This window comes from Eurytemora carolleeae, unplaced genomic scaffold, assembly GCF_000591075.1.
Source record: "Eurytemora carolleeae unplaced genomic scaffold, Eaff_2.0 scaffold995, whole genome shotgun sequence".
NCBI lineage: Eukaryota > Metazoa > Arthropoda > Copepoda > Calanoida > Temoridae > Eurytemora > Eurytemora carolleeae.
This window is the reverse complement of record NW_019396885.1, coordinates 147,619-162,940: the sequence shown is the minus strand read 5'-3', so window position 1 is coordinate 162,940 and position 15,322 is coordinate 147,619. Positions and strand designations below refer to the sequence as shown.

General features: G+C 33.0%; 1 protein-coding gene across 1 annotated transcript; it reads left to right on the top strand.

The window, feature by feature from the left end:
• The first annotated feature begins 1,073 nt into the window (after positions 1-1,073).
• Positions 1,074-13,286, top strand: LOC111709741 (serine proteinase stubble). The gene is made up of 9 exons (XM_023483637.1): positions 1,074-1,309; positions 4,983-5,062; positions 6,285-6,521; positions 6,652-6,741; positions 8,143-8,242; positions 8,456-8,549; positions 9,153-9,263; positions 10,145-10,389; positions 11,093-13,286. Exons 1-9 carry the CDS (start codon positions 1,212-1,214, stop codon positions 11,145-11,147), a joined length of 1,110 nt encoding a protein of 369 aa, XP_023339405.1. The 5' UTR covers positions 1,074-1,211; the 3' UTR covers positions 11,148-13,286.
• Positions 13,287-15,322: the final 2,036 nt, after the last annotated feature.

The following is a 15,322-nucleotide window of genomic DNA, read 5'->3' as shown; positions in this document are numbered from 1 at the left end:
CTTTCCAACTAAGGGGAATTTTAAGGAAAACCCATAGCTGCACCCCTTAGGCAAAATGGGGAGTTTTAAGCCTTAAAGCCCCATTGAAAGGAATCTTCCACAGCAGTCCAGTCCTCACTACTGGTCAAGTAAAAAACCAGTATTGTTGTGCATGGCTTGTATACCCATCAGGGGTTAACCTCTGTTCTTTCAGCTTGTCAGGAATCAGCAGCTCCAGGCTGAAGATGGAGTCTTATTGTATTCTATATTACATTCCTTACTCCCTGTAGGATAAGACATGTGTGCAACTAAACACAGCGCTCCCCAAAACTGGAAGGCTGGGACTTCTATGAGAGAGGTCTATTCTCATCTGAGGGCGGTAAGCAACTGATTTTTAACACTAAATATATATAGCTAAACCGAGTTTTTGCCGCAAATTCAAATTATCTATTCCCTTTCTTTGAAACCTGTTAGTGTAAACCTTTGACATTTCAACCTTAGACTATTTGAAATTTTAAAGATCTACAACTTCGGGTTGTAAAGATAGAGGGATTAAAACATTAGAGTTTGTGGCAAAAATTCACTTCCTTTAATCTCGATATTTTTGCACTGCAGTTTTTAAATTGTATTTCTGCGTTTACTTTGAGCCAAAGTTCTTACTTAAAATAAAGTATATTAATCACTCTCTTTTTTTACTAATGAATGTCTCTGCCACCATGCTGCACTAATTTTCTCCTTAGTTATTTTTGTGCGTTTTTAAATTTTTCTTTATAAATCAATTAAAAATTTAGGTTAACAGGAGGCCTGCTGCGGAAAATATTATTTTATCTACTGTGATTTGTAAAAATTAAATTCATAAATATGGTTTTTCTGCAGAAATAAATTTGATTTGATTTGATCTTTTTATTCTGGTCACATCATGCGCATCATGCTTTCGAATAATTACAGTCAAACTTCCTTGTTTAAGTACTGAAATAGTTAAGTTATAATTTGTTGAATAATTTATATTTTAAGAATTCTCATTATATCATAGTTCACGTAAAGTTTATTTCACCATAAATTCTCAGTTGAACGCAGAAGTGCAAAAGCATTCAAATCTAACGCACTTCATGTGAAAAATTGGTTTAGAATTCCTTACGCATTGCGTCAAGTATGGACAGCGCGGAAACGTACGCAGTAGTAGAGCTTGCGTCAAGAGCTCCGGATCCCTGAATTAGGATTAATGGGAAGAGATGTTGGATCTAAAATATATATTGGTGATTCTTCTAGTGACGAAAGGTTCTTCTACGTTTTTCCAAGATCCAATCAAACGATCAACATGCATCATTAGATGAGTATTTAATAATAGATAAAATTTCTCATGAATTCCAGATTGCTTTCTCTTATTTTATCAATTAAAATGAATGAGACAAGAGTTAAAATTAAAATCCGGGAAATGTTTGAATTTTACAAACCAAATGTTTAATTACATAAAAGATAGTGAATGAATATTGAACATGCAAAATGTGGTTAAAAGTGTGAAGCAGTGTTTAAATGAAACGCCCTAAACGTTTGAAACTTGAAATTCTTAAAATTGTGGCAACACCGGGTTTATTACCTATGTCAAAGAAAACATAGATTTGGTCTGATGAGAGGTTTAATTATATCTTTGTTGTATTCAATCTTAATTATAATCGTCTTAAAAGATTTAAAAGTACAGGTTTAGCATTAATCTTTGTTTTATCTTTTTTTATGCATTCCTTTGTATCTTTATATCTCCCACTTCCCATCTTCTGATCCTAGTCCTTCCTACCTACCCTTTTCCTGATCCTACTCTTTTCTACCTACCTTTCTCCTTATCCTACTTCCCCATACTCTCTTTCTCCTGATCCTAATCCTTCCTAAACACCCTCCTCCTGATCTGAATACTTCCTAAACACCATTCTCCTGACCTTACTCTTTCCTACCTACCCTTCTCCTAATCCTACTTCCCCATACTCTCTTTCTCCTGATCCTAATCCTTCCTAAACACCCTCCTCCTGATCTGACTCCTTCCTTAACACCATTCTCCTTACCCGACTCCTTCTTAAACACCCTCCTCCTGATCTGACTCCTTCCTAAACACCATTCTCCTGACCCGACTCCTTTCTAAACACCCTCCTCCTGATCCGACTCCTTCCTAAACACCATTCTCTTGATTATACTCCTTTCTAAACACCCTTCTCCTATTTCTACTCCTTCATCCCACCTTTCTGCTAATCATTCTTCTTACCATACTTGCTCCTCTCCTAATCATTCCCCTTCCTACCCCCTCCCCCTTCTCTTAATCCCTCTCCTGCTCCCCCACAATTGTTCTCCTGATTTTATTATTCTCAACCCTTCTTTCCTAATCCTACTTTACCTTTATCAATCATTAACTTTTTCTCTACCTTTCTTAAACTCTCTGTATTTCCCAACACTTACACATCTGACTTCTCCAGCAGAGATATATGAATAAACTTTAATCTAGGTTCATATCCAACCTTTCTTCTCCGTCTCTTCCTTATCTGTCTCTTCTATCTATAAATTTAGCTTTTCTGTTTGTTTGTTTTTATTCAGTAAACGTCAAAACGGCTGAACCGATCGGGCCCAAATTTTTTGTGGGACATTACGTGACCACAGGGAAGGTTTATGAATGATAAAATTTTTAAAAAATGTGTTTAAAGGTTTTTAATTTTGTAAAAAATGTATATTCTTGAAAATCCGCGATTTTTTTTTTAAAATACGCAACATTTTTTCTTCTTTGTGTTTACAATTTAAATAGAAGATGGGCGCGAAGCGCCCTAAAAGCCTAGTAGCCCAAATATGTGAAGTACACCTGCAGTATGGAAACAGTACAACAAAATGGCCGTTTTACACTTTTTTCTAGTACATATAAATCCATCCTACTCTTCTCTCTCCCATCCATCCATCCATGCTAGCTGAGCCCAAACACAAAGTTTCTGCTTCTTCCTGTTGAGTTTATTTCTTGAATTGTTAGGTTGTCTGACAATGTTTGAACCAGAACCAGTTTCCGTTCTTCCGCTTTATACTTCTATCTCTAGACTAAACTAGGATACTAGGCTTAGGAGAAAAAGTGACATGGATCCACGGTGCTCCAGGATTGATAAGATTTATCTTAAAAACTATGGGGGAGGGGGGATTTTCCATGACCTAAGAATCTCATTAAATCTAAAAGTGAAAACCTCGGTAAAATTCAGCTTTTACGAAATATTTATTGGTTTAACCCTCTGGTTGCGTCTATAAAATGTCAATCGTTTCCGGCGCTTCTAGGTTTTAAGATGATATCGTGATTTAAGTACTGAACATGACGAGATGTTTTGGTTTAAACGTCCAGTATGTTCCTGGTTTCAATACATAACATTTTTACACATTCCGTTAAACCATATTGTAACCCTCCCCCCCCCCCTTCGACTGCTAGACCGTTAGTAGTATCATTATATAATGTCCGGAACTGTATTTCTGTATTTATGAATAGCTGCTGGATCAATTAAAGTGTGAGAACCATGAAACTATTTTTATTTTTTAAGTTAACAAAATGCATTCACAAACAGCAGAGCTAAAGTATTCACAATTGCGATGGTAACAGATAGAACTTGACAAGTTGGCTGCACTTATTCTTTACTAAAGAAGCCTCCGTTTTTGGCCATACAAACTTAAAACTTATATAAAGAGATTTCCAAAAGTGAATATGAAATAAGCTAATTGTTAGTGTGATGGGTTTAAAATAATGAAAATAAACTAATTGTTAGTGTGATGGGTTTAAAATAATGAAAATAAACTAATTGTTAGTGTGATGGGTTTAAAATAATGAAGAAAAAAAACTTATCGTTGGTGTGATGGGTTTTAAATAATTTAAAAAAGGCAATTGTTAGTGTGATGGGTTTAAAATAATGAAGAAAAAAAAGCTAATTGTTAGTGTGATGGGTTTAAAATAATGAAGAAAAACAGCTAATTGTTAGTGTAATGGGTTTAAAATGATGAAAAAAAAACTAATTGTTAGTGTGATGGGTTTAAAATAATGAAAAAAGCTAATTGTTAGTGTGATGGGTTTAAAATAATGAAGGAAAAAAAACTTATTGTTAGTGTGATGGGTTTAAAATAATTTAAAAAAACTAATTGTAAGTGTGATGGGTTTAAAATAATGAAAAAAGCTCATTTCTAGTGTGATGGGTTTAAAATAATGAAAAAAAAACTAATTGTTAGTGTGATGGGTTTAAAATAATGAAGGATAAAAACTAATTGTTAGTGTGATGGGTCTAAAATAATGAAAAAAAAGCTAATTGTTAGTGTGATGGGTTTAAAATGATGAAAAAAAAACTAATTGTTATTGTGATGGGGTTAAAATAATGAGAAAAAGCTAATTTTTAGTGTGATGGGTTTAAAATAATGAAAAAAGCTAATTGTTAGTGTGATGGGTTTAAAATAATGAAGGAAAAAAACTTATTGTTAGTGTGATGGGTTTAAAATAATGTAAAAAAAAACTAATTGTAAGTGTGATGTGTTTAAAATAATGAAAAAAGCTAATTTTTAGTGTGATGGGTTTAAAATAAAGGTTCTGAATACTAATTTGTTTTTTTTCTTCTAAGGACTAGAAAACGTGTTTGATTAGAAACTAAAATTTAAAAAAGTTTTTAATAGAACCAGCTTGGGAACCCAGCTTTACCTGGACACTAAGTTTCCCTTATAAAAGTCAACCTGCTCAGCTTGGAACTTTTAAACAAAGCTGAGAGCGTTTCCGTGGTTCTATCTAGTTCCCAAATTAAAATTTGAGGCAAATCGGTCAAGAAGTTCCTGAGTTATGATCGGACATACAAAAAAACAGAGATTACTACTTTTTTAAATGTGACTTCAGAGACGACTGCCAGGAATCATGTTTCCAGTTCACTATACGGTTAAATTTAAAAACTAAATCTTTTTGAGATATCGATAAAGTCTTCTTATTCATTAAAATATCCTAGATCCTAATTTAATTATTATTGCAGTGGGGGCAGCTGTGAGCCTCTAATCAACTGCATGATGTCTATGGGAATTGCTGCTTCAACTTGCGGAGGATTTCTTTCAGGCAGATCAAACATCTAGAGTTTTACGATATATTAATTTTCTCAAAATATTCAAACAAAGTCCATAAACTTTTGTTTTATTCTATTTTAGTCCTCCTTCCATTAATTTTCTTTAAATTACTTAATCACATTCTTATACTTTGCGATTATGAATTTTCCTATTCCTAACTTTTGTTATGATATAAATTATTAATCTCCTATTATCAATCTCCTATTATTAATCTCCTATTTCTAATTGTTTCCTTATTTTCCTACTCCTATTCCTAATTCTTGTCTTATTGTAGATATTAATATGTTTTTGAACCATATTCTTGTTTGGTTCATTACTTAAGTTTTTCTGTACATATGTATAATAGTATACGTATAACTAGCAAAAGTGCCCGGCGTTGCCCGTGGAATAAAAAAATAATAGTTTTGAATTTTATTTAGCCTTTGTTACCCCTGGTCTCCCTTGAAAAATGTCAGCCCATTCTGTCCAGGCGTTTGGCCGGCTAGAGGGAACAAATATACGAATGTCTTGTTTTATTATATAATTATTGTTATAGATTTATTTCGTACACAAAGGTAAAATGGTACAATATGATAAGACAAAAACAAGAATAAAGTATAATATATAAATATAGTTTCTAGTCGGAACATAAAAAGTTGATCATGGTTGCGATCTCATTATCATCAAAGTTGTTTAGAACAAAATTATCTTCTTTAACTTTAAGTNTTTAGATTTATAATCTTTACATATATAATCTTTACATATATAATCTTTACATATATAATCCTTACATGTATAATCTTGAAATTAAATCCATTTAAGTTCCTTTAAAAACAACTATTACTTTTTTGACCCAGATAAAATCAAAGCATATTTCAATACTATAAAAAAAGTAGATGCAGTAAGTTTATAAAGCTCTGGGCTTGAAATTGTTTAATGTATTGCATAATATATATGGCATAATTTCTTTTTTCTTAAATATTACACGTGTTTATTTTTTGGGGAGATATTCTGAAGTTAAAGAAACGAGAATTTTCCACTTCATTAATTGGAATATGTTGTGTTCAATAAAAATGGAAATTAATTTAATATTAAAGAGCACTTTTTTACAATTTGTAATTATTAAAAATGTATTTCTAAGGTATGCTTTAGAAACTTTGTAAAATTTAGAGTTTTTAAATAATGAAAACTATTTGGAAGAATTGTTTAAACTAAAATGATGTTTTTTCCTAAAGTTTGCTGTGTAAGACCGTCAACGGTGAATCGTTGGTTGAATGATTACCGGGAAAACGACATCATTAACAACAACTATCATGAAGTAAAGTCGAAAAGTACCGTGATTAACGACCCCAAATGCGGGAACCGTCCTACCGCCAACCGGCGGGTGATTGACGGATCAGATGCTGGGTTTGGAACCTTCCCCTGGCAGGCCCTGGTGCGGATAGGGAAAGCTAAATGCGGCGGAGTTTTAGGGAATTATATTGATTCTAACTTCAACATGACATTTTTCTAGTAAATTTTGTTTATCTCCTAGATTATATATCTACATGGAACATAATATTGTTTAAAAGAAGTCGTTAAAATCTCAATAATATTCAATAGTGAACCGTCAACATGTGATAACAGCGGGACATTGTGTCAAGAATAAGGATAAGGAGACCATTAACGTTACCCTTGGGGAGTACCATATAGGTTAGTAGAGAGTATTTAACCCTTGGGGAGTATCATATAGGTCAGTATAGGGAGTATTTAACCCTTGGGGAGTACCATATAGGTTAGTAGGGAGTATTTAACCCTTGGGGAGTACCATATAGGTTAGTAGGGAGTATTTAACCCTTGGGGAGTACCATGTAGGTTAGTAGGGAGTATTTAACCCTTGGGGAGTATCATATAGGTTAGCGGGAGTATTTAACCTGTGGGAATACCACATAGGTTAGTAAGGCGTATTTAACAATGGGAGAGTATCATATAGGTTAGTAGGCAGTATTTAACCACATAAGTTAGTAAGGAGAATTTAATTCGTGGGAGTATCATACAGGTTAGTAGGCAGTATTTAACCCTTGAGGAGTACCATATATGTTAGTAGGGAGTATTTAACCATTGGGGAGTACCATATAGGTTAGTAGGGAGTATTTAACCCTTGGGGAGTACCATATAGGTTAGTAGGGAGTATTTAACCCTTGGGGAGTAGCATGTAGGTTAGTAGGGAGTACTTAACACTTGGGGAGTACCATGTAGGTTAGTAGGGAGTATTTAACCCTTGGGGAGTACCATATAGGTTAGTAGGGAGTATTTAACCCTTGGGGAGTACCAGCATGTAGGTTAGTAGGGAGTACTTAACACTTGGGGAGTACCATATAGGTTAGTAGGGAGTATTTAACCCTTGGGGAGTACCATATAGGCTAGTAGGGAGTACTTAACCCTTCGGGAGTACCATATAGGATAGTAAGGAGTATTTGTGGGAGTACCATATAGGTTAGTAGGGAGTATTTAACCCTTGGGGAGTACCATAAAGGTTAGTAGGGAGTATTTAGTACCATATAGGTTAGTATAGGGAGTATTTAGCACTCGGGGAGTCCCATATAGGTTAGTACTAATCTTGTTTTATCATCTTTAGGAGTTCTACTAATATTCTGTATCTTGTATCATATTTAGTAGATAGCTACTAATCCTTTTTATACAGGAGATCGGCAATCCTGCATCCTTTTTATGAGATCTTCTTATCCTGTATCCTTTTTATGAGATCTACTAGTTATTTACTGTTTAGGATATCTACTAATTATGTACTGTTTAGGAGATCTACTAATTATGTACTGTTTAGGAGATCTACTAATTACGTACTGTTTAGGAGATCTACTAATTATATCCTGTTTAGGAGATCGACTAATAATGTACTGTTAAGGAGATCTTCTAATAATGTACTGTTCAGGAGATCTTCTAATTATGTACTGTTTAGGAAATCTACTAATTATGTACTGTTTAGGAGATCTACTTTAATGTACTGTTTAGGAGATATACTTTAATGTACATACTGTATATGAGATCTACTAATTTTTTACCGTTAAGGAGATCTACCAATTATGTACTGTTTAGGAGATCTCCTGGCTGATGATGAATATCTACCAAGTGTAACCTTCAAGGTGTACAGTGTAGCAGTACATCCACAGTTCCAGTTCAGCCCTGCAGCAGACAGGTGGGCAAATATGTACTGGCAAGTAACATAAGTGACATGTACACCTTGAGTACCGTGCACACAGATAATTCTAGATAACAAGATTGAATAGAAAAATGTTACATTAAAATCAGAAATGTTTCAGTCTGATCAGTCTAGTCCAGTAAACAAATCTCGGATTCTTTAAATTTAGTTTCATCTTCATTTTTCTCTCAAATCCATATTTTTGTTAAGGTATGATGTTGCTGTGCTACGGTTGTCCAGTCCTGTACACTATGCTCCACATATAGCACCAATATGCTTACCTAGAGCAGGACTTGATCCAGAGGTAATTTTTAAAATATTTCATAATTTGAAAATTATATTTTCAAGAATAACCTCCCATTATGCGGAAAAATTAAATATTAAAATGATCTTACCTATAAGCTGTTCTTTCCTCCTACAAATATAAAATAATGGCCCTACTGTAATACATGATTAATGATATGACCCAAAAATTAACAATAAATAATTAAATATTAGTTTTCTGATGATTTTTCATTTATACAATACATATTACATACTATTACTTACATAATTACTTATCATACTACAATATGTAATATTTAATTTACATTTATTTTTATAAAATCTATTGTTAATGTTGATCCTATCCTAAATTATGAAAATAAATAAGATGTCTGTTCGACATTGGGTTGGCCTGCTTCAGTTAAAGATATTATAGCCATCAAAATCAACAACAATAAATTAAAAAATTAAAGAAAAAAAGGTTGTTAAATGAAAAAAAAGAGAACTCAAATTAAATATATAAAAAAGATAACTAGCCATCACTTCCTATACAATGTTTAAATATAATTCTAATTCCTTGAGATTTGCTTCTTCCATAGAGATTCAAAACAAACTGTTTCAATGTTTATTAAAATATGTTCAGCCCGGAACAGTAGCTTATGCAGCGGGCTGGGGAGCTATTATTACAGATGAAAAACTTGGCCCACTAGGATTCCTGGTCCCTAAGGAACAGAAACGACCTAAAGTTCTCCAGGTAAAACAAGAGAAACGAATTAAATAATTATATTCCTTTGAGAAAATACAGTAAGTCTCATAAAACTATGGAATATGAAAGGAGACTGTTATGCTTCAAACAGTTCATGCACTGCATGCAACACCACAATTTTGCAATATATTCGGATCTCTTTCAGCTCATAAGGAAAGTTTTAAAACTAATTGCTTTATAACAACAAAGAAACGTCAGAAGATTGCTTAAAGGGACTGTTCAGGTAAAATGTAAGGGGGTATATGCTAGAAATTTTAGGCGTTGATCACGACAAATATTAGTTCTATCTGATGAACATCAGATAGAACTAATATTGATCCCTTTCAACTCATATTTTTTAAGACTTTACAGTAGTTAAAATGCTCACGCAAATGTACAGAATCATTCATAACAAGTACAGGGGTTCCAACAAAGAATAAGACTTTGAAAGCGACTTTAATTATATTTTTCTACAGTGATAACCAGAAAACTATGGAATTGAAAGCAGACTTTTAGACTCAAGTTAAGACTATAAAAAATCCAATGAACATGAGGCAAATCAGTTGTGCAGTGTATAAAGTATGAGTTTGGTCTTCTTCCTTGAATACAAGTTTTTAATGATTTGCCAGCAATAGCAACAAATTGAAAGTTGCAGCTGGAACCTTGAGAACAATTATTTATTTTATCCATTTAATTTTCTCTCAAGTCTCCACTCTCTCCTCCTTTATGGATAACCCTTTGGATTGTAAAGGAGGGTTTATGGTAAAGGAGGTGTTCTGATATTTTGTCTGAAATTAATTGTCATAAATCCCTTTATGTTATATTCTTAATATGTTAACTAAATACATATTAGAGATGATTTTTCCCAACCACGAATTTGATAATCCTAGGTGGTGGATGTTCCACTGATCGCCAATGATCAGTGTGAGAGCTGGCACAGTAGGAAGGGTATATCCGTCCACCTGTACCCGGAGATGCTGTGTGCCGGATACAGGTTCGGAGGAAAGGACTCCTGCAAGGGAGACAGCGGCGGTCCACTCATGGTTCGACAGAAGGACGGACGATGGGTCCTCGTGGGATTAGTCTCAGCCGGCTTCTCCTGCGGTCAACCTGGACAACCAGGAATATATCACAGGTTAGTAAATGAAGTGTCATCAACTAATCAATCCGTTTAAAAAAATTCTTTCAAAAATCATTTTCAGATGTTTTGGTATTTTGTCTAATTACATAACATACGTCAAATATATTTAATAAATCATAAAATAATATGAATTCCGAACTGAAGCATTTCGAAAGAATGAAGAGCCAATATCAAATAACAACGTATATCTAAAGCGATAGCGTTAGTGTTAATAAAAAAAATAAAGTAGGTGCTATTCCCACATTTTTTGAAAATATATTTAGGTCTGGGTTGACCCTCTTTGTTTCTCTTATGAAAAATCAAAACAAATCTACTTAAAGGGACTGTACGCGTATTTTTTTAACTGACCCTCTATGTAAAGATAGCCATGTCCAATTTACAACAGTAACTTTAAAACTTTGATCAAGTAATATTAGATATCCATTTTTAACTGTTTATTTTAAGTTGTGGTTTCTTTGAAAAAAGTTACATGTGCATTTCTTGTTCATTTAGAAACAACAGAGAAATTACCAGGACTGAACACAATTGAGTCAGAAAACGACGTAATCTTCCACATTTATCATTAGATTAACCTTTCAAGGATACCGTTCAAAATCTTACATTGACATCTTTGCAGTAAGGGTCACTTGAAATTACGCTTACAGTCCCTTTAAATGTACTTTATATATATATTTATATTAGTTAATTTTGTTTCTAGGATCTCCCAGACAGCTGCCTGGATCTCGTATATAGTCAACGGTGGACTAAGTTAAATTTCTGTCAGCGCACAGTGAACATATTAAACATTTATAATTATAAACAAGAAACAAATATGATAGAGGTTAGTTTATTTAAAACCAATTTTGGTAATAAATTTGCTACCAACACTGCTCAAGCCAGATTCGAGCTACCAGTGCTGTGTTTCTTCAGATTCCAGCAAAAAAATACTTGTTTTTGTTCCGTTTCCAGATCCAGAAGTGGTTCTAGTCAGTTTCCAGCTACCCAAACTGGTTCTAGTCAGTTTTGAGCTACCCAAACTGGTTTTTGTCAGTTTCCAGCTACCCAAACTGGTTCTAGTCAGTTTCCAGCTACCCAAACTGGTTCTAGTCAGTTTCCAGCTACCCAAACTGGTTCTAGTCAGTTTTCAGCTAACGGAACTGGTTCTAGTCAGTTTCCAGTCACGAGAACTGGTTCCTATCAGTTTCCAGTTACCAGAACGGATTCTGTGAATTGTATACTATCAGGTCTGGATTCAAACAGTATCTAGCTACCAGAGCAGTTCTTATCAGTATTTGGCACCATAACTGGTCTGGTCAGATCTAGTTTTAGTCTGTATCTAGCTACCAGAACTGGTAAGAACTGGTTTTAATCAGTATCTAGCAACCAGAACTGGTTTTAATCTGTATCTAGCTACTAGAACTGATATAAATAAGTATCTAGCTACCAGAACTGACTTTAATCAGCATCTAGCTACTAGAACTGGGTTTAATCTGTATCTAGGGACCAGAACTGGTTTTAATCAGTATCTAGCTGCCAGAACTAGTTTTAATCTGTATTTAGTTACAGAACTGGTTTTAATCTGTATCTAGGGACCAGAACTGGTTTTAATCTGTATCTAGCTACCAGAACTGGTTTTAATCAGTATCTAGCTACCAGAACTAGTTTTAATCTGTATTTAGTTACAGAACTGGTTTTAATCTGTATCTAGGGACCAGAACTGGTTTTAATCTGTATCTAGCTACCAGAACTGGTTTTAATCAGTATCTAGCTACCAGAACTAGTTTTAATCTGTATTTAGTTACAGAACTGGTTTTAATCTGTATCTAGGGACCAGAACTGGTTTTAATCTGTATCTAGCTACCAGAACTGGTTTTAATCAGTATCTAGCTACCAGAACTAGTTTTAATCTGTATTTAGTTACAGAACTGGTTTTAATCTGTATCTAGGGACCAGAACTGGTTTTAATCTGTATCTAGCTACCAGAACTGGTTTTAATCTGTATCTAGGGACCAGAACTGATTTTAATCAGTATCTAGCTACCAGAACTGATTTTAATCAGTATCTAGCTACCAGAACTGGTTTTAATCTGTATCTAGGGACCAGAACAGGTTTTAATCTGTATCTAGCACCAGATTGCTTTTAATCAGTATCTAGGGACCAGAACTGGTTTTAATCTGTATCTAGGAACCAGAACTTGTTTTAATCCGTATCTAGGGACCAGCACTGGTTTTGATCTGTATCTAGGGACCAGAATTGCTTTTAATCTGTATCTAGCTACCAGAACTGGTTTAGCTCCGAGCTTTTTTACCCTGTTTCAAATCAGATTAATTGTATTACTGGGTTAAAGTCAAAAGAAAAACAGGTCCAATACTTGAAGATCAAGGTTGGGAAAGTGATTGTTTATAAATGTTTACATTGATTATTGTTTTCTTTAGTTGCAAAAATATTTATTTTTGAAATATTCTTGCAATTTTAGAAACTTTAATATATAAATTCGACATTATTCATCTTGAGATTATAATCTGTAGTTAAATATTTGTTGTCGGTTAGATTCATACAGTTACTGTTATGTTATTTTTTTCAAACATTTTATTTTTAAAGCAACCAAAGAATTTTTAATTAATAGTTTTGATTATGAGATTTAATTTCCATATCAGAAATCTATCTTTTGGTTATTAACAACCGCGAATGTACAACTTAAAATCCTGGGCATTAAAAATTAGTTTTTATAACTATTTATTATGTAATAAATTTGTTTATTTAAGTTTTAAGTTAATTATCCAGTATAGTCGACTAGTAGATTCAGGCCCGTAGCTAGGTATTTTTCCAAGGGTGTAGCACAAAGTTTAAAATTGAAGATGGGAATAGATAAATTATAAAATTGAAGATGGGAATAGATAAATCATAAAATTGAAGATGGGAATAGATAAATCATAAAATTGAAGATGGGAATAGATTAATTATAAAATTGAAGAGCAAAGTAATTTCTTTGGTTTAATTTATGTTAGGTGAGCTGAGCCAGGTTGCATACAACCAGCATACATTCAGCCAAGGTTGCAGGCGCTATGTCATTAATGTCCTACAGAGCGGGGGAAACATCATTTGTCCTACACATCATAAAATATAAACATAAATATCTGTTTCACTCTATTTATATTGAACAATTGAACATATTTACTGAGGTTAAAACGACATAGGGTCAAATTTATTTTGAGAGACAGCTCATTATCTAACATTTAAAAGGCCGCAGCGGTCGGCTTCATATCCCATCCTAGCCGCAGAGCTCGGCCCAGAAATTGTTTAACCCAAAATAAGGTTAGATGACAACATATTTAAGGGACAGACCGTCTATGAAGGTAGTTGAACTGAGTGCAGTGTTGTGGAAAGCTTCTTTAGGAATCATTTGAGACAAATAAAAAACTTTTTAAAGATTTGTAAATCCTGAGTTTGAGCGCAAATTTGAAGTTCAAAACTCCTACTTTGGGGGTGGATACGTTTTCAGAATCGGTTTTTTATATTACTAAATAAAGACGACGAAAAATAAAGTAAAAATCATACAGTAATCTAATTGGATGGTTTGGAACATATTTCTCAAAAGAAATTTGTCAATAAATCAATGCTTGAAACAATTATTTCGTTTTCATCATTATATTGAATTTCTTATTTCTTTGAATTTATTCGAAGATTTCTTCAAATTCTTTAAATGTCGTCTTTTCAATAATTCCAGAAAATCTGCAGAAAATCTTTGTGAATGAGAAACTAGAATAATTAGAAAATAGAAACTAATAATTGAATAAGATTACTTATTTTCGATGATGAGATTAATTTTTATTTTCTCAACCGGTTCCTAAACAGCTAATTAGTTTACTGTAGAGTTTTGTTACATTTTTTGTCGTTATTTAATAATTTAAAAAAACCGATTCTAAAAACCTACCTTACATAGCCGGTCTGTCCCTTTAAAGGAAATTAAATTCAACTTTTAAACATTACTAAACAACAAATTTTATCCCCTCTCTGTAGGACAAACAATGTTGAGTGCAAATGGAGTGTAGGACAATTGATGTGTTTTCCTCTATGTAGCACAAGTGATGTGTAGGACAATTGATGAGTAGGAAAAATGTAGTTTTCTCCGCCCTGTAGGACAAATGGCATAGCGCCAAGATTCCATATTAATCAATTTGCCGAGAAATTTGAAAAAAAAAATACAGTTTACCAACGAGAAGACTTTGCAGACTGAACAAATTTCATAAAAATTTTGTCAAATTCATTATTCCTTAAAGCTGTACCATTTTTCAATTCCTCATAACTTAACCCTTCGCTTTTAGAAAACTTGCACAATAAAAGATACCAAATTTGATTTTCAAATTATTTCACTAAACTACAGTCATTCGCATATAAAACCAAAATAAAGTAGATTAAAAAAAATCAAAAATAAACAAAAAAATAAATTTCTAAGTAATAAATATATTAAATTTACATCGGCATATAAGAATACATAAAATAAATATATGTTCCTTCTATTTCCATCATCTTATAATATAAAAGTTATCACATTTAAGGTTCACAATATAGTTACACAGAGGTTTATATGCCATAGCAGTAAATAATGTTTAACCACAGATACTACAGTGAATCCAAGATATATGAATACATACTACATAGACCGTCATACGTTTTTTGATAATTCTAAAGAAACTTTTTATTTCTAATTCGAGGTAAATTAATAGCCCTGAAATATGAATGCAATTTATATATTAAAATTAACCTCATTTTTCCGCGGCATTTGATCTTAAATATGTAATACGACATTATAAAAACTCTTGCTATGAATTTATATATCTGGGAATCACTGAAGCTTGGTAAAGTTCAATATACAATATAAAAATCGGCTTAACAAATGCAAACGTTAAATAAACTTACTGAAGGAAGATTTTCATGAGTTATTTTC

What these genes read in the sequence shown, in the direction of transcription:
- LOC111709741 (XM_023483637.1), top strand. Translation starts at nt 1,212, where the DNA reads ATGTTGGATCTAAAATATATATTGGTGATTCTTCTAGTGACGAAAGGT. An exon ending in GAGCAGGACTTGATCCAGAG is followed by an intron (nt 8,550 to 9,152) that starts GTAATTTTTAAA and finishes AAATATGTTCAG; the next exon opens with CCCGGAACAGTAGCTTATGC. An exon ending in AACGACCTAAAGTTCTCCAG is followed by an intron (nt 9,264 to 10,144) that starts GTAAAACAAGAG and finishes TGATAATCCTAG; the next exon opens with GTGGTGGATGTTCCACTGAT.